Source organism: Scyliorhinus torazame, chromosome 7 (assembly GCF_047496885.1).
Source record: "Scyliorhinus torazame isolate Kashiwa2021f chromosome 7, sScyTor2.1, whole genome shotgun sequence".
In the NCBI taxonomy this organism is placed as follows: Eukaryota; Metazoa; Chordata; class Chondrichthyes; order Carcharhiniformes; family Scyliorhinidae; genus Scyliorhinus; species Scyliorhinus torazame.
The window spans coordinates 13352224-13372527 of record NC_092713.1 but is presented as its reverse complement, the minus strand read 5'-3'; the positions used below and the strand labels follow the sequence as shown (position 1 = coordinate 13372527).

The 20304-nt window shown below is 49.3% G+C and overlaps 1 protein-coding gene across 1 annotated transcript in view; it reads right to left on the bottom strand.

Moving 5' to 3' along the window:
- The window catches only part of LOC140427252 (di-N-acetylchitobiase-like), a 44754-nt gene that overhangs the window by 20978 nt on the left and 3472 nt on the right, over positions 1 to 20304 (bottom strand). Inside the window, exon 3 of the mRNA XM_072512851.1 lies at positions 10633 to 10829. Coding sequence (XP_072368952.1) covers positions 10633 to 10829 — 197 coding nt within the window. The remainder of the gene's footprint in view (positions 1 to 10632; positions 10830 to 20304) is intronic.

Below are 20304 nucleotides of genomic sequence, written 5' to 3'. Positions count from 1 at the left end.
TCCAAGTGTGGCAGAACAAATCATTTTGCGAGGCAATGTTTTTCACGTCCAACTGGGGAACAAACAGGATTAGTTAACGTCATTGATGAGATGTGCATTGAAGACCTGTTTTTCGTGGATATGATTTTGATGGAGGACATGATGAGTGGGACCATGCACAGTGAAGAAGTAGTGATAGTGATCCTGACTCCATGGATGACAGATTGACGATCCCATTGATGATCAATGGCACTTTCATTCATTAGTTCATAAGATATAGGAGCAGAATTAGGCTATTTGGCCCATCGAGTCTGCTCCGCCATTCTAACATGGCTGATACGTTCCTCATTTGCGACCTACAATGTTACAGACCAAGAGCTGGATTGCGAAATCAGCCAGAGCATCTCCTCCCTAGAACACACAACCTAGGAGCGGGAGTCGGCAATTTAGCCTCCCGAGCCTAACACCCTCAATGTGATCATGGCTGATCCCATCCTGGCCTCAACCCCACCGTCCTGCCCATTCTCCATAACCCTTCAACCCATTACCAATTAAAAATTTGTCCAACTCATCCTTAAATTTACTCACTGTCCCACCTTCCACAGCATTTTGGGTTAGTGAATTCCACAGATTCACAACCCCTTGCAAGAAGTAGTTTTTCCTCAAATCTGTTTTAAATTTGCTACCTCTTATTCTAAGATTGTGACCTCTTGTTTTAGAATGTCCCACAAGAGACAGCATCAGCTCCACGCCTAATTCATACCTTTTAGCATCTTGTATACCTCAATTTGATCTACCCTCAGTCTTCTAAACTCTAGAGAGTATAAACCTAAACTGTTCAATCTCTCCTCATACGACAAACTCCTTATCTCTGGAATCAAGCTAGTGAACCTCCTCTGAACTGTCTCCAATGACACTAGATCTTTCCTCAAATAAGGGGATCAAAACTGTGCACAATACTCCAGGTGCGGCCTTACCAATGCCTTGTATAGTTGCAACAACACTTCCTTACCTTTATATTCAATTCCTTTTGCTATAAATGCCAGCATTAATTAAATGCAAGCTCAACATGGGAGCGAGGGCCAACCTTATCAGTTTGTCAGATTTGAACAGGCTGAGAGTCAAACCAACAGTTGCCAACAAACAAGACTGCTGAGCGACTACAATGGGAAGGAGAGTGCAACATTAGTCGCATGTCAGCTCGAAGCATGGTCACACAACAGAAGTCACCATAACCTTCTCCATTGTGGACAGGGCACAGGAGTCCATCATAGGAGCGGATGCGTGTGAGGCACTGAACCTAGTTGAGCGACTGTACATTCCAGACAGCGCTACGACAGAGAATGATTGCAAATGGCAACGGGATGAAGTGGCGCAGTTATCCAATGAGATAAAAGCAAAGGTCAAGGCGGAGGAAGATAAACCAGGTCAGATGAAGAGATGGAGGAGCCAGTCGGATTCTGGTTAACAGTCTTCAAGATACAGCAGCATGAGTAAAATGAGTGTTTCACAAATGAAACATTGATCAAGACAGACACAATGAAGGCCTAGCCTGATGAGTCAAGATTCTTTCTTCTTTGATGAACCAGAAATTATAGGATGCACAGGATGCCAGATCGACTGTGAGAAAGGAAAAAACATCACAATGAAGATCATTAAAACGAAGAAGAGGCATAAGGGTCGGCAGCTGGTAGAACAATAACGGGAACTGTACCAAATTACTCTTTCTTCAATTTTGTGAGTCCTCCTGAAGTTCCTAAGGGTGGGGAACTGGATGAGGGTTCTGTGGAAAAACTTGCGGCTGTCTTTGAAATTGGTCATTTCTTTCAGAACCACATAATTCCGCGAGCAGTGTTATACTTCACACGGTAGCATAGTGGTTAGCACTGTTGCTTCACCGTGCCAGGTTTCCAGATTCGATTTGCGGCGTGGGTCAGTGCCTGTGAGGAGTCTGCACATTCTCCCCGTGTCTGAGTGGGTTTCCTCCGGGTGCTCCAGTTTCCTCCCACATGTCCCGAAAGACGAGCTTGTTAGATAATTTGGACATTCTGAATTCCCCCTCTTGTAAAAGTAAAAATGGGAAAATATGTAATTTGAAACATGGAAGTCTGGCAATACCTGGATAAGGTACATGAGAGAATGTAGGGAAAAATCCCACGAAAGGTTAACAGCAGCTGCAAAAGAAGGTTTTGAAATGCAGATCTCCTTTATCAAACAGGCGTTAAGAAAACAACTTGTGACTATTCAAGCTGTAAAACTGATGCATGTCTTTTAAGTCACAGCAGATTGAACATTTAGTTATTTGGAAAAAAACAAACTTTTGCACCTTCTTTGAAGTTAATTATTTTAGTAAGCAGCTAAAAAAGAATTGCTAGGATCTTCAGTTGAATTGGGTGACAAATGTTTAGGTGTGAAATTCTGCTGACACCAGGTCAATATGGGAAGCTGGAGCCAACGTGTCCACGGGATCACGCGTTAGACTCAAATCAGAGTCAGAGTTCTGAGCTGGGGGCACTATTTGGTAATAAAGCAACTTTAAGAAGTGACAGGAACCAGGGGCGAGAGTCTCTGACCCCCCGCCAGGTCGGAGAATCGCCGGGGGCTGGCGTGAATCCCGCCCCCGGCGGTTGCCGAATTCTCCGGCACCGGAGAATCGGCGGGGGCGGGAATCGCGCTGCGCCGGTTGGCGGGCCCCCCCCGGCGAATCTCCGGCCCGAATGGGCCGAAGTCCCGCTGCTAGAATGCCTGTCCCGCCAGCGTGGATTAAACCACCTCTCTTACCGGCGGGACAAGGCGGCGCGGGCGGGCTCCGGGGTCCGGGGGGGGGGCGCGGGGCGATCTGGCTCCGGGGGGGCGCCCCACGGTGGCCTGGCCCGCGATCGGTGCCCACTGATCCGCGGGCGGGCCTGTGCCGTGGGGGCACTCTTTTCCTTCCGCCTTCGCCGTGGTCTCCCCCATGGCGGAGGTGGAAGAGACCCCCTCCACTGCGCATGCGCGGGGATGCCGTGAGCGGCCGCTGACGCTCCCGCGCATGCGCCGCCTGCCAATGTCATTTCCGCGCCAGCTGGCGGGGCACCAAAGGCCTTTCCCGCCAGCTGGCGGGGCGGAAATCAGTCCAGTGCGGGCCTAGCCTCTCAAGGTTAGGACTTGGCCGCTCAAGATGCGGAGGATTCCGCACCTTTGGGGCGGCGCGATGCCGGACTGATTTGCGCCGTTTTTGGCGCCGGTCGGCGGACATCGCGCCGATTTTCGATTTTCAAATTTCGCCCCAGATGTAACACCCCTCTGGGATCAAAGCACTTTTGAACATCACAAGGGAAACAATGTAATCAGAGTTCGATGAGCTGAAGTCATGCTCAACATGAATACATCGTCGTGTTAGAAATGATTCAGATTAAAGGTACCTTGTACAATCAAGGGTAAAATAAAGTTACTTTACGATAATGTCATATAAACTTAATAACTGCTGGAAGGGGAATATAAACCCTAAAAACGGGGACAGCCAGCAGAGTCAGCTCTCATAGCTGCCCTCGGTCATGGGAAGGATAGAGCACAGAAACCGAGCAGAACAGCGAATCCATCTGAGGAAGACCAAAAGCTAAAGAAGAGAGATTGTCAAGGTGGACCTGAAGGTATTTTCAACCAACCAGGAGAATCCAGAAGCAAGATCTTTATACTTTTCTGTAAATGCAGTGATTGCGTCTTTTAAATGAAAAAATATAATAATAAAATAACTGAAAGTTTTAACCTGAAACAGTGGTGATTACAAAGTCTACTTTATTTACTTAGCAATGCGGGACCCAGGATCGATGCTATTAAGTTGTAAGTAGATAAAATCCTTCTATAAAGATATGGGTTATACCGGGGGATAACTTGAAAATATAGATTGGCCCGAATAGCACCCACCTAAGTCTGCGTAGGAGTCAGGGAGTGAGAATCCCTGTTCACCATTTAGAATGTCTTATTGACCCTTTTTGGTATAGGGGGAATTCTAAGCATAGTGGTGAGTTTTTTTACTTCACTCAGTTGCTAATTGTGACCGCCTGTACAGGCGCCGGAATGTGGCGACTAGGGGCTTTTCACAGTAACTTCATTGCCGTGTTAATGTAAGCCTACTTGTGACAATAAAGATCATTAAATGAAAAGAAGCTGTTGCAGACGGTGATGATAATACGATGATGATGTTTACGATGATGATGAGTACGACGATGATGATTATGATGATAGTTACGATGAGGAAAGTGAAGAAGCAGACGATGAGCCAGAAGAGGAAGACCGTAAAAAGGTTTATTTAGTTTATTTGGCATTAGTGACGAGGTGACAACAAGTAGCTTCCAATCTGTGCAGAATAACAATGAGTGCGAAAGTTCTAAAATGGAGTGTGCCGAGGTTGAAAGCGAGATTGAAACAGCAGACAAATTATCTGAGAGCAAATCAACTGCGCACAGCTAACTGAAGAAATAATCCCCATTTTGGAGAATTTGGCTCCAGACAAGCACGATGATTTATCCTATGCCCATAGAATAGTTCCTGCAATAGATTCCGAAGTACTCTAGGCCAGTCCATCAAAAAACTTGCAGCAATAGATGGATACATTTTTGCGCAGTTCAAAGCATGTATCATTGTATCAGATGAGGATGAGCCACTAATTGGGACTAAAACACGAAATGAAGAAGTAATGCCTAATGTTGAGGGCAGTGATCCAACTCAGATACCGGAATGCGAGAATTTGTAGATCATTCCTGAAGTCGCAAAGTTGCTTGCAACTGCGAAAGAATTCAAAAGTATGCCGACATTGGATGCCTCACCAGTTGATGTAGTTCAGCATTCGAGCCCAAGCATCACGGATCAACCAAAACTCCTCAATCCAGCAAAGGCTCCAGAATCAGCTATTGTAGCAGCAATCTATAAGTTTGCGGATGATGTGACTGTGGTGGGCCGCATCTCAAACAACGATGAATCAGACTACAGGAGGGAGATAAATCACTTGGTTGCATGGTGTACCGAAAACAACCTCTCTCTAAATGTTGGAAAGACCAAGGAACTGATCATCGACTTCAGGAAGCGCAGCAGGATACACACTCCCGTCTGCATCAATGGCTCCGAAGTGGAGACAGTCGATAGCTTTAAGTTCCTGGGGGACACCGTCACCAACAGTCTGTCCTGGTCCACTCACGTTGATGCAACGGTCAACAGTCTACTTCCTACGGAAGCTAAAGAAATTTGGCATGTCTGCATCGACTCTCACAAACTTCTACAGATGTGCGATAGAGAGCATCCTATCCGGCTGCATCACAGCCTGGTATGGCAACTGCTCGGCCCAAGACCGCAAGAAACTGCAGACTGTGGTAAACTCAGCCCAATGCATCACACAAATTTGCTACCCCCACATTGATTCTGTATCCACCTCCCGCTGCCTCAGGAAGGCAGACAGCATTATCAGAGGCCCCTCCCACCCAGGCATTGCCTTCTTCCAGACCCTTCCATCAGGCAGAAGGTACAGAAGTCTGAAGACCCGCACATCCAGACATAGGAACAGCTTCTTCCCCACAGCTACAAGACTCCTCAACGACTCCCCCTCGGACTGATCTGTTCCCTGTAAGAACACTATTCACGACGCCCTATGCTGCTCTTGCTCATGTATTTGCTTTGTTTGGCCCTTTGTTCCACACTGTAACCAATCACTGTTTTGTTGATGTACCATTTGTCAATGTTCTCTGTTGATTATTCTTTTTGTCTACTATGTACGTACTGTGTACATTCCCTTGGCCGCAGAAAAATACTTTTCACTGTACTTCGGTACATGTGACAATAAATCAAATCCAATCGAATCAAAATATCCAGAAACAGCAGATAATCCAAAAGCAGCTATTACAGGAGACGATCCAAAAGCAGCCATTGCAGCAAGGAATCTATAAACAGCTAATCCCTTGGCCGAGACCAGTAGCAAGGCTGATGCTCCAGGTACGCAGGCAGATGTGAGCATGAACCATACCAACTTCACGGATAGAACATAGAACATAGAACATAGAAAATACAGCACAGAACAGGCCCTTCGGCCCACGATGTTGTGCCGAACCTTCGTCCTAGATTAATCATAGATTATCATTGAATTTACAGTGCAGAAGGAGGCCATTCGGCCCCCCGAGTCCGCACCGGCCCCTGGAAAGAGCACCCCACCCAAACCCAACACCCCCACCCAACACCAAGGGCAATTTTGGACACTAAGGGCAATTTATCATGGCCAATCCACCTACCCTGCACATCTTTGGGCTGTGGGAGGAAACCGGAGCACCCGGAGGAAACCGACGCAGACACGGGGAGGACGTGCAGACTCCGCACAGACAGTGACCCAAGCCGGAATCGAACCTGGCACCCTGGAGCTGTGAAGCAATTGTGCTATCCACAATGCTACCGTGCTGCCCTTAAGAACAAATAAATCTACACTATATCATTTTACCGTAATCCATGTATCTATCCAATAGCTGCTTGAAGGTCCCTAATGTTTCCGACTCAACTACTTCCACAGGCAGTGCATTCCATGCCCCCACTACTCTCTGGGTAAAGAACCTACCTCAGATATCCCTCCTATATCTTCCACCTTTCACCTTAAATTTATGTCCCCTTGTAATGGTTTGTTCCACCCGGGGAAAAAGTCTCTGATTGTCTACTCTATCTATTCCCCTGATCATCTTATAAACCTCTATCAAGTCGCCCCTCATCCTTCTCCGTTCTAATGAGAAAAGGCCTAGCACCCTCAACCTTTCCTCGTAAGACCTACTCTCCATTTCAGGTAACATCCTGCTAAATCTTCTTTGCACCTTTTCCAAAGCTTCCACATCTTTCCTAAAATGAGGTGACCAGAACTGTACACAGTACTCCAAATGTGGCCTTACCAAAGTTTTGTACAGCTGCATCATCACCTCACGGCTCTTAAATTCAATCCCTCTGTTAATGAACGCGAGCACACCATAGGCCCTCTTCACAGCTCTATCCACTTGAGTGGCAACTTTCAAAGATGTATGAACGTAGACCCCAAGATCTCTCTGCTCCTCCACATTGCCAAGAACTCTACCGTTAACCCTGTATTCCGCATTCATATTTGTCCTTCCAAAATGGACAACCTCACACTTTTCAGGGTTAAACTCCATCTGCCACTTCTCAGCCCAGCTCTGCATCCTATCTATGTCTCTTTGCAGCCGACAACAGCCCTCCTTACTATCCACAACTCCACCAATCTTCATATCGTCTGCAAATTTACTGACCCACCCTTCAACTTCCTCATCCAAGTCATTAATGAAAATCACAAACAGCAGAGGACCCAGAACTGATCCCTGCGGTACGCCACTGGTAACTGGGATCCAGGCTGAATATTTGCCATCCACCACCACTCTCTGACTTCTATCGGTTAGCCAGTTCGTTATCCAACTGGCCAAATTTCCCACTATCCCATGCCTCCTTACTTTCTGCAGAAGCCTACCATAGGGAACCTTATCAAATGCCTTACTAAAATCCATGTACACTACATCCACTGCTTTACCTTCATCCACATGCTTGGTCACCTCCTCAAAGAATTCAATAAGATTTTTAAGGCAAGACCTAAAATCCGTGCTGACTATCCCGAATCAAGCAGTGTCTTTCCAGATGCTCAGAAATCCTATCCTTCAGTACCCTTTCCATTACTTTGCCTACCACCGAAGTAAGACTAACTGGCCTGTAATTCCCAGGGTTATCCCTAGTCCCTTTTTTGAACAGGGGCACGACATTCGCCACTCTCCAATCCCCTGGTACCACCCCTGTTGACAGTGAGGACGAAAAGATCATTGCCAACGGCTCTGCAATTTCATCTCTTGCTTCCCATAGAATCCTTGGATATATCCCGTCAGGCCCGGGGGACTTGTCTATCCTCAAGTTTTTCAAAATGCCCAAAACATCTTCCTTCCTAACAAGTATTTCCTCGAGCTTACCAGTCTGTTTCACACTGTCCTCTCCAACAATATCGCCCCTCTCATTTGTAAATACAGAAGAAAAGTACTCGTTCAAGACCTCTCCTATCTCTTCAGACTCACTACACAATCTCCCGCTACTGTCCTTGATCGGACCTACCCTCGCTCTAGTCATCCTCATATTTCTCACATATGTGTAAAAGGCCTTGGGGTTTTCCTTGATCCTACCCGCCAAAGATTGTTCATGCCCTCTCTTAGCTCTCCTAATCCCTTTCTTCAGTTCCCTCCTGGCTATCTTGTATCCCTCCAATGCCCTGTCTGAACCTTGTTTCCTCAGCCTTACATAAGTCTCCTTTTTCCTCTTAACAAGACATTCAACCTCTCTTGTCAACCATGGTTCCCTCACTCGACCAATGCCACTAGAGCTAAGAGGAAAAGGAAGGGTAAGAGAAGAGTTGAGGACACAGTTCGTCGACCTGGTAGCAGTGGCGACATTGAAGATACAAGCATCGGCGATAAGGCCAATATACAAGAACTCACTGAGTAGGGAGCATCGCTTCAAAAGGCTGAAAGATTTGGTGACGCAAAGACCAGCCAGAAAACCGGTGTTTTGAAAGATGAAACAAGATCACATGCTCGATCAAGGTTCAGGAGACCAACAGGAAGATGTCTTAACCTGAAGGACTGAACGTGATGAACCGTGTACAAGGGAAACGTTTAAAATTGTTATGCATATCATGTTTTGTAAAGCACAGTTAGATTTGTATATATGACATGTTTGAAATCATTATTCATATCATGTTTTGTAGGGCACAGTTATATTTGTTAAGCACTCACATTTCCAAAGGAAGAAGGATATGCATATGTGTGGTAATACGTATAGTTAGAATCGGCATCGGGGAAAAAATGAGTTTCCCGCCGGTTGTGCAACCTGTTGCAAATCTCCTGGCCTACCTCGCCAGCCCCAACAAGGTTCCTGCACAGACCCGGCGGCAACATGCAAATAGGCCATTATCCCTAATTTGAATCTTATTGACGGGCGGTGCCTGATTCCCCTGCCTCCTGGGGTCCAGTCCCCCAGCCAGGAGTTCTGCTGAAGTGAATTGGTGCAAGTTCTGAGAAGCGGGGACCTGGCAGCTTGCGCTCCAAGTTGGTAAGGGATGAGTAACCTCCCAAAAATTCCCTCCTTTGTGCTGATGGGGGTCCTCAATGAATGGTGGGGATCAGGGGGCTTGATACCTGTATCCTTTAAACCATTTAAACTGTCTGCCAGTATCTCAAAATTATTATTCTTTGACAATAAACCCATTAAACAGCTTGTCAGAATGCCAAATTCAAAGATCTGTGAGATGAAGGTAAAAGTATTCCCTTTCATGTGGTGGAAACCTTTTACTTTTGTTTCTCACAGTCAGTTACATTTCCCTTTAACTTTTTCGAGCCTGTTTGTTTACCTAGAAGCCAAAAAGCTTTGAATTGCATTACTTACATTCAATTTCATGGACCATAGCCTTTTGGATTTACATGTCCAGGCTATTTCAAAGAAAGGCTAAAGGTTGTTTATTTATATAGCTCTACAGAGGTCCATTAGCTCTCAAATACTTCCACTTTTGATCAGCTGTTTTTCGAACCACAGTTGTTTTTAAAAGAGAGCAGGTCTGGGAGCAGCACACAGACGGAGCATCAAAATATACCCAAACCTATTTATAACATCTGTCATGATATGCACTCATGCACATAATGAGATACAGACAGGCAGTGACAGACACTCAGTACAGCTGTTGTTGGCTGGTCAGCCCCATCTGTTGTTGTTTGACAGCCTGCTCCCAGGTCGTTTGCGGTTTGTATGGCTGATGGCTCCATTGTCAGGTGCAACAGAAGGGCACTGTGCAAACTTGCCTGCCCACCACCGAATCTCACCTTTCCAGCTATTGTTATGCCTCCTCCGGACACCTCGCTCCACGAGGCCACCAATCTGGCTGCAATCCCGCCTGTCAAGGCGCCGTCGTCCCCACCTCCACCTCTCAGGCGGTCAACAAGGATCCGACGCCAGCCCCAAAGATTGGACTTATAGACATTTATCTTGTACATATTGTTCTGTATCTGCACGCTAGACACCTTTCATGTACATATGCATTCACTCGCCATTTGCTGTAAATAGTTATATCTGTATATACTGTCGTATATGCTCTAAGCAACCGACACAATTCTTTTTAAAAAGGGGGATGTCATGATATGCAATCATGCACATAATGAGATACAGACAGGCAGTGACAGACACCCAGTACAGCCAAGCAACACACAGGACAGAACACAACCAATCACCAGACAGAACACTAGAGGGGGGTTTCCCACTATAAAACACACGAGGCATCAGCACTCCGCCTCTTTCCACTGGTGACAACTGTAGTGACAGTCAGGGTGTATATATCAGTTCGCACCTTCTACACATGGCTCAGAGCCAGTCTAGTCTAGTTAGTTAGAGTTAGCACACTTAGAGTAGTAGAGTGTCCAAACCCACAGCAAGCTGTGTGCACTGTTACAGAAGTTCAATAAATCGTAATGAACCAACGTCTAAGTTTGGTATCTGCCTCCCAGTACAACTGCATCCAGTTGCAGTCCGTGTTGACCCCAGGGTGAATAACACGACAACATCTGAATTAATAAACTCAATTCCTTATCCCCATTCAAAAAATTATGCTCCCTTTACCTGTGATCCCGGTATTTCATGGTGGAATACTTCTGTGGCTTGCCTGATCAGCTGAGTGACTTCTTTATACTTTTTTTCATAATTCCGGGGTTCCAGATTGACTCCATCCAGAAACTGGATTCTTGCGGTCTTCATCAGTTGCCGGATCCAAAGGCTTCGCTCTGCTTTATTTGTCAAATGGATGTGCTGTATCACTTCTGAGGAAGTGTAAAGGAACAACAAGTATAAATTTTTTAAAACTTTGTTCAACAAACCGACATTTGTGAAGAAAATTATCAAACAGAACCGGCAATGTAATGGAGAAAGTAGAAGAATAGGATTTCTGTGTAATTGCATTTACATAGGGACGGTCACATCCTCAGGATGTCCTTCAAGTGCTTCCTATCCAATGAGTTATTTTTGAGGTGTAATCGCTGTTGTTTTCCAAGTGGATGCGTTGGCTAATCTGTGGCCAGAAAGGTCCCACAAATAGGAACATGGACACAGGACCAATTGGTAATTTGGTGATGTTGGGTGAGGGATGAAAAATTGCCCAGGACACCATGGGAACTCTCTGTTCTTCTTCCAATTGTTCCGGTCGGATCTTCTACACCCACCAGACAGGCGGCAACACCACCGCCTAATGCCTCATCAGAATCACAGCACCTCTGGCAATGCAGCACTCACTCAGACTACCCTTTGTGTCAATTGATGTGGTGACCCCAAAATGTTCTGACCCTGAGAAGAGATGGCAAGAAAGGGAGAGAGAGAGAGACTAATTTGGTAGAAGTTTTTGAGGACGTTACCAGTGCAGTAGATAACGGGGAGCCAATGGATGTGGTATATCTGGATTTCCAGAAAGCTTTTGACAAGGTGCCACACAAAAGGTTGCTGCATAAACTGAAGATGCATGGCATTGAGGGTAAAGTGGTAGCATGGGTAGAGGATTGGTTAACTAACAGAAAGCAGAGAGTAGGGATGAATGGGTGTTTCTCTGGTTGCAACCTGTAACTAGTGGGGTCCCTCAAGGATCAGTGTTGGGCCCGCAGTTGTTCACAATTTACATAGACGATTTGGAGTTGGGGACCAAGTGCAATGTGTCAAAGTTTGCAGACGACACTAAGATGAGTGGTAAAGCAAAAAGGGCAGAGGATACCGGAAGTCTGCAGAAGGATTTGGATAGGTTAGGTGAATGGGCTAGGGTCTGGCAGATGGAATTCAATATTGCCAAGTGTGAGGCTATCCATTTTGGGAGGAATAACAGCAGAATGGATTATTATTTAAACGGTAAGATGTTAAAACATGCTGCTGTGCAGAGGGACCTGGGTGTGCTGGTGCACGAGTCGCAAAAAGTTGGTGTGCAGGTGCAACAGGTGATTAAGAAGGCTAATCGAGTTTTGTCTTTCATTGCTAGAGGGATGGAGTTCAAGACTAGGGAGGTTATGCTGCAATTGTATAGGGTGTTGGTGAGGCCGCATCTGGAGTATTGTGTTCAGTTTTGGTCTCCTTACCTGAGAAAGGACATATTGGCACTGGAGGGAGTGCAGAGGGGATTCACTAGGTTGATCCCAGAGTTGAGGGGATTAGATTATGACGAGAGGTTGAGTAGACTGGGACTGTACTCATTTGAGTTTAGAAGGATGCGGGGGGATCTTATTGAGACATAAAATTATGAAGGGAATAGATAGGATAGATGCGGGCAGGTTGTTTCCACTGGTCGGGGAAAGCAGAACTAGGGGGGCATAGCCTCAAAATAAGGGGAGGTAGATTTAGGACGGAGTGTAGGAGGAACTTCTTCACCCAAAGGGTTGTGAATCTCTGGAATTCCTTGCCCAGTGAAGCAGTTAAAGCTCCTTCTTTAAACGTTTTTAAGAAAAAGATAGATGCCTTTCTAAAGAATAAAGGGATTCGGGGATATGGTGTATGGGCCGGAGAGTGGAGCTGAGTCCACAAAGATCAGCCATGATCTCATAAATGATGGAGCAGGCTCGAGGGGCCAGATGGCCTACTCCTGTTCCTATTTCTTATGTTCTTATGAGAATGAGAGGTGCTCACACTAAGCGGAGTTTACACGAAGCAAGCGATGAAAAGCATGGACAAGGGAGTGAGTTTCAGGATTCAGCCTTGGCGACAGTAAAGGAACGGCAATATAGCTCATAGATCACAGAATTTACAGTGCAAAAGGAGGCCATTCTGCCCATCATGACTGCACCGGCCCTTGGAAAGAGCACCCTATTTAAGCCCAGGCCTCCACCCTATCCCTGTAACCCAATAACCCCACCTAACCTTTTTGGACTCTCAGAGCAACTTAGCATGGCCAATCCACCTAACCTGCACGTCTTTGGACTGTGGGAGGAAACCGGAGCACCCGGAGGAAACCCAAGCAGAGTGGAACTTGCAGCTGGTGCGGTTCCCTTGCATCTGCCTCTCTTATCGTTCGAGGTGGTCGAGGCTGTGGAGTTGGAGGTGCTTTTGAAGGACCTTTGGCAAGTTGACGCAGTGCATTTTGCAGGTTGCATGTCCTGCTGCCAATGAAATGAAATGAAAATCGCTTATTGTCACAAGTCGGCTTCAAATGAAGTTACTGTGAAAAGCCCCTCGTCGCCACATTCCGGCGCCTGTTCGGGGAGGCTGGGGCGCGCGTCAGTGTTGGAGGAAATGGATGTTTAACCTGGAAAGTGGTGTCGATAATTGAGACCTGGTTGAATAAAGGGGAGGGTTCACTGCTTCGTATTCCTGCCTGCGATGTATTCAAGAAATATTGAAAAAGAGAAAGAGGAAAGGTAACAATTTTACTGAGAAAATATTACAGTGCTGGAAGTGACAATGTGTCCTGGGGAATCAAAGGCAGAATCCGATAAGAGTGAGAAAAAAAATGAAGGAGCAGGTTGTGTATTTAATTATGCGAAGGAGATAGTTGACTGGGTTTTCAAAGAGCTTACAGGAAAGTAACGAGCACTGTCGATCCACAGCTCCAGGGTCCCAGGTTCGATTCCCGCTTGGGTCATCAAAGTCTGCACGTTCTCCCCGTGTCTGCGTGCGTTTCCTCCGGGTGCTCCGGTTTCCTCCCACAAGTCCCGAAAGACGTGCTGTTAGGTAATTTGGACATTCTGAATTCTCCCTCTGTGTACCCAAACAGTCGCCGGAGTGTAGTGACTGGGAGCTTTTCACAGTAATTTCATTACAGTGGGCAGCACGGTAGCATTGTGGATAGCACAATTGCTTCACAGCTCCAGGGTCCCAGATTCGATTCCCGGCTTGGGTCACTGTCTGTGCGGAGTCTGCACGTTCTCCCTGTGTGTGCGTGGGTTTCCCCCGAGTGCTCCGGTTTCCTCCCACAGTCCAAAGATGTGCGGGTTAGGTGGACTGGCCATGCTAAATTGCCCTTAGTGTCCAAAATTGCCCTTAGTGTTGGGTGGGGTTACTGGGTTATGGGGATAGGGTGGAGGTGTGGACCTTGGGTAGGGTGCTCTTTCCAAGAGCCGGTGCAGACTCGATGGGCCGAATGGCCTCCTTCTGCACTGTAAATTCTATGAACTTAATGTAAGCCTACTTGTGACAATGGAGATTATTATTATGTGGTTTAAGGGCTGCATGCATCAGACAGGCCAAGCCTTGAGAATAATAATCATAGCATCAGATAGTTTGGATAAGACAAATGCTGTGATTGAATATACAAAATTCGGGGACTTCCGGTTGCGGCGATGCGGAGCTAAGCCGCACATTTCGGCGGCTCACGCTAAAACGGACTTTTGGGCTCTCCAGAGGAGCCCCAACGGCAATTTTTTGAAGACTTCCCGTGTGGAAAGGTGAGAGCAAGGTCCCCCTTCCATAGTATATGGAGTGGACCAGAAGCGGAGCGGTAAAAAAAACGGTTTTGGAGCAGCGAAAGAAGCGAGGGAGAAAAAACAAGATGGCGGAGGGCGGAGATCGAGCGGCATGGGGGCCGGAGCAGCAGGAGTTTCTCAGGCGCTGCGTGGAGGAGCTTAAGAAAGAGGCGCTGGCGCCACTGCTGACGGCGATCGAAGGGCTAAAGGAGACACAGAAGGCCCACGAGGTAGAGATCCGAGAGGTGCGGGAAAGAGCCGCAGAGAATCAGGATGAGATCTTGGGCCTGGCGGTGAAGATGGAGGCGCACGAGGCGCAGCACAAGAGGTGGGCCGAAAGATTCAAAGACCTGGAGAACAGGTCGAGGAGGAAGAATCTTCGGATTCTGGGTCTCCCTGAAGGGGTGGAGGGGGCCGATGCCGGGGCATATGTGAGCACGATGCTCAAATCGCTGATGGGTGCGGAGGCCTCTCCGAGTCCCCTGGAGCTAGAAGGGGCTCACCGGGTCCTGGCGCGGAGACCCAAGGCCGGCGAGCCGCCGAGGGTGATAGTGGTGAGGTTTCATCGTTTCGCGGACAGAGAGAGTGTCCTGAGATGGGCCAAGAAGGAGCGGAGCAGTAGATGGGAGAATGCGGTGATCCGAGTCTACCAGGACTGGAGCGTGGAGGTGGCGAAGAAGAGAGCTGGTTTTAATCGGGCCAAGGCGGTGCTGCATAGGAAGGGGGTGAGATTCGGAATGCTGCAGCCAGCGCGATTGTGGGTCACATTTCAGGATCGACACCACTGCTTTGAAACGCCTGAAGAGGCGTGGACCGTTATACAATCTGAAAAGTTGGTCTCAAACTGAGGGTCTGTGGTCGTGGGGGGGATGTCGGTTGTATACAGGGTTTTAAATATGCGCAAGGAATGTTCTACGGGTTATGGGGAGACTGTGAGAGAATGTGGGCGCCGGTGCTGGAGGGAGGGGAGGCCCGGGGATGGGAGAATTGGGATAAGGCCGCAACAGGAGCTGCGCCAGAGGGAGCGGGGCTGGCCCAGGAAAGCGCGGGCTTTTTCCCGCGCTAGGGAGGGACGGAGGGGGGATGGAGGAGCGCACACTGATTTCTGGGGAGGAGGAGGAGGGGGGATTTCCACACGGGGGGTGGATCAATGGGATGGCGGGGGAGGCCGGGGTCAGCAGGAGTCAGCTGACTTACGGGAGAGTTATGGTGGGAGCAAAAGAGCCAGATAAGGATCTAGCGGGGGGAGGGGGAAGGGCGGGGGGGGAGGGGGGAGGAAATAGGGTTGCTGCTGCGTTGGCCGAGGGGGAACTGGAAGCTGAAGAGGTGGTCGGGACGGGGGTCCCCCGTCTGGGGAACTGGACGGTGCAGGCGGCGCAGGCACGGGACTGGCCTAGAAAAGGAGATGGCTAGTCGGCAAGGGGGTGGGGGGGGGGGGGGGGGGGGGGTGGGGGGGGGGTGGGGGGGGGCGGTGGGAAGCCCCCCAATCCGGCTGATAACGTGGAATGTGAGGGCCCTGAATGGGCCGGTTAAGAGGGCCCGAGTGTTCGCGCACTTAAAGGGACTGAAGGCAGACGTGGTCATGCTTCAGGAGACACATTTGAAGGTGGCAGACCAGGTCAGGTTAAGAAAGGGATGGGTAGGACAGGTATTCCATTCGGGGCTGGATGCGAAGAATAGAGGGGTGGCAATACTGGTGGGGAAGCGGGTGTCGTTTGAGGCCCAGAATATAGTAGTGGACAATGGAGGTTGGTACGTGATGCAGAGCGGTCGGCTGCGGGGGGCGTGGGTGGTATTGGTAAACGTATACACCCCGAACTGGGACGATGCTGGATTTATGAAGCGTATGTTGCGGCGCATTCCGGACCTGGAGGTAGGAAGCTTGATAATGGGAGGGGATTTCAACACGGTGTTGGACCCAGCATTAGATCGTTCCAGATCTAGGACGGGGAAGAGGCCGGCTGCGGCCAAGGTGCTGAGGGGGTTTATGGACCAGATGGGGGGAGTAGATCCGTGGAGATTTGCCAGGCCCCTAGCCAGGGAATTTTCTTTTTTTTCCCACGTACACAAAGCCTACTCCCGGTTAGATTTTTTTGTCTTGAGCAGGGCGCTGATCCCGAAAGTGGAGGGAACGGAGTACTCGGCCATAGCCATCTCAGACCACGCCCGCACTGGGTGGAGCTGGAGTTGGGAGAGGAGAGGGACCAACGCCCGCTGTGGCATTTGGATGTGGGATTACTGGCAGATGAGGAGGTGTGCGGGAGGGTACGGGGGTGCATTGAATGGTATTTGGAGGCCAACGACAACGGGGAGGTCCAGGTGGGGTAGTATGGGAGGTGCTGAAGGCTGTGGTCAGGGGAGAGTTAATCTCCATCAGGGCTCACAGGGAGAAGAGAGAGGGCAGGGAAAGGGAGAGGTTAGTGAGGGAGATCCTAAGGGTGGACAGGAGATATGCAGAGGCCCCTGAAGAGGGATTACTTAGGGAGAGGCGTAGTCTCCAGACGGAATTCGACCTGTTGACCACAGGGAAGGCAGAGGCACAGTGGAGGAAAGCACAGGGGGCAACGTATGAGTATGGGGAGAAGGCTAGCCGGATGGTGGCACATCAGTTCCATAACAGGATGGCAGCGAAGGAGATAGGTGGAGTCAAGGATGGCAGGGGAACTACGGTGCGGAGTGCGGTGAAAGTAAATGAGGCATTTAAGGCCTTCTATGAGGAGCTGTACAGATCTCAGCCCCCAGCGGGGGAAGAGGGGACGCAATGATTTCTGGATCAACTGAGGTTCCCGAGGGTGGAGGAGCAGGAGGTGGCTGGTTTGGGGGCGCCAATTGGGTTAGAGGAGTTGATTAAAGGACTGGGGAGCATGCAGGCGGGGAAGGCCCCGGGACCAGATGGGTTCCCGGTTGAGTTTTACAGGAAGTATGCGGACCTGTTAGCCCCGTTGCTAGTGAGGACTTTCAATGAGGCGAGGGGGGGGGGGGGGGGGGGGGGGGGACCCTGCCCCCGACAATGTCTGAGGCGATGATCTCTTTGATTCTGAAGCGGGATAAGGACCCACTGCAATGTGGGTCGTATAGGCCGATCTCGCTCCTTAATGTGGATGCCAAGTTGCTGGCAAAAGTGCTGGCTGCGAGGATTGAGGACTGTGTCCCGGGGGTGATTCACAAGGACCAGACGGGATTTGTAAAGGGCAGGCAGCTAAACACCAACGTGCGGAGGCTCCTAAACGTGATTATGATGCCATTGGTGGAGGGAGAGGCGGAGATAGTGGCAGCTATGGATGCGGAGAAGGCCTTTGACCGAGTGGAGTGGGAGTATCTCTGGGAAGTGTTGCGGAGATTTGGGTTTGGGGAGGGGTTTATCAGTTGGGTTAGGCTCCTATATAGAGCCCCGGTGGCGAGTGTGGTTACGAATCGGCGGAAGTCGGAGTATTTTCGGCTGTATCGAGGGACGAGGCAGGGGTGCCCCCTGTCCCCCCTGTTGTTTGCATTAGCAATTGAACCTTTGGCCATGGCATTAAGGGAATCCAGGAAATGGAAGGGGGTGGTCCGAGGGGGAGAGGAGCATCGGGTGTCGCTGTATGCGGACAACCTGTTGCTGTATGTGCCAGATCCAGTGGAGGGGATGGTGGAGGTCATGCAGATCCTAAGGGAGTTTGGGGATTTCTTGGGCTATAAGCTCAATGTAGGGAAAAGTGAGCTCTTTGTGGTGCATCCAGGGCACCAGGGAAGAGGGATAGACAACCTACCGTTGAGGAGGGCGGAAAGGAGCTTTCAGTACTTGGGGATCCAGGTAGCTAGGAGCTGGGGGGCCCTGCACAAACTTAATTTGACGCGGCTGGTGGAGCAGATGGAGGAGGACTTCAAACGATGGGATGTGTTGCCGCTCTCGCTAGCGGGCAGGGTACAGTCGATTAAAATGATGGTCCTCCCAAGGTTTCTTTTTGTGTTCCAGTGCCTTACCATTATGATTACCAAGGCCTTTTTTAAGCGGGTAGGTAGGAGCATCATGGGTTTTGTGTGGGCAAACAAGACCCCAAGGGTAAGGAGGGGGTTTCTGGAGCGTAGTAGGGACAGAGGAGGGCTGGTGTTGCCGAATCTGGGTGGCTACTATTGGGCAGCCAATGTGGCGATGATCCGTAAGTGCGTCACAGAGGGAGAGGGGGCGGCATGGAAGAGGCTGGAGATGGCGTCCTGCAAAAGAACGAGCCTGAGGGCGCTGGTGACGGCACCGCTGCCGCTCTCGCCGACAAGGTACACCACGAGTCCGGTGGTGGCGGCAACGCTAAGGATCTGGGGGCAGTGGAGACGATACAGGGGTGAGATGGGAGCATCGGTGTGGTCCCCGATCAGAGATAACCATCGGTTTGTCCCAGGAAGGATGGACGGGGGGTTTCAGAGCTGGTATCGGGCAGGGATCAGAAGGATGGGGGATCTGTTTATAGATGGGACGTTTGCGTGCCTGGGAGCGCTGGAGGAGAAGTTTGGGATACCCCCGGGGAATGAGTTTAGGTACATGCAGGTGAGGGCATTTGTGAGGCGACAGGTGAGGGAATTCCCGCTGCTCCCGGCACAGGGGATTCAGGACAGGGTGATTTCGGGTGTATGGGTCGGAGAAGGCAAGGTTTCGGCGATATATCAGGAGATGAAAGAAGAGGAGGAGGCCTCGGTAGAGGAGCTGAAGGGCAAATGGGAGGAGGAGTTGGGGGAGGAGATTGAAGAGGGTCTATGGGCTGATGCCCTGAGTAGGGTTAATTCCTCTTCCTCATGTGCCAGGCTCAGCCTGATACAATTTAATGTTATTCACAGAGCGCATATGACAGGGGCGAGGCTGAGTAGGTTCTTTGGGGTGGAGGACAGATGTGGGAGGTGCTCAGGAAGCCCGGTGAATCACGGCCATATGTTCTGGTCGTGCCCGGCACTGGATGGGTTCTGGAGGGGTTTCGCGAGGACTATGTCTAAGGTGGTGAAAGTCCAGGTCAAGCCAAGTTGGGGGCTAGCACTATTTGGGGTGGCGGACGAGCCGGGAGTGCAGGAGGCGAAAGAGGCCGGTATTCTGGCCTTTGCGTCCCTGGTAGCCCGGCGGAGGATCTTGCTATTATGAAAAGAAGCGAAGCCCCCCAGTGTGGAAGCCTGGATAAACAACATGGTTCATTAAATTGAAGAGGATAAAGTTTGCCTTAAGAGGGTCTGCACAGGGGTTCTACAGGCGGTGGCAACCGTTCCCAGACTTTAAACAGGGGTTTAAATGGTTGAAAATTTTTGTTGGAAACTTTGAATAAACATATTTAAAAAAAAACGAATATACAAAATTCAGATATGTTTGCTTATATGTTTTTGGTGCAGTAAGGGTTGCAGTATGGGCAGTAAGGTGCAGCCTGGGATACTGTGTGGCCGTTGCAGTCATGTTTTGAACAATCTTCAATTGAAAAACAGACACCTTTTGATGACAGAGGTGCAATTAAAGCAACATAAAAGTAAGATCGTATTTCATTTAACCATGAATATTGTTTTCTGAAGGTGGGCTAATGGAATTTTGTTTATATTGAGAGGATTCCCTGGGAATAGATCATTAGAGGTATTGATCTGGATTCTCTATTCCTGGGGCTAAGTGCCGGCGTGAACGGAGCATCCACAGGACGTTAACGACAGGAAAATCGGCACGAACCCCTCACCAATTCCGGTACCGGGAGGGGCTAGCACCGGCACCACGTGAAACTCCTGTGGATCGCACCGAAAACAGCCGGAGAATGGCCGGGTCCCGGGCTGCGCATGCGCTGGGCTGACGACCTGCACCGGTCGCTTCTTAAACCATGACATGCTTGAACCCTAACCCATCAAGTGCGACCCCACAGCCCATCCCCTA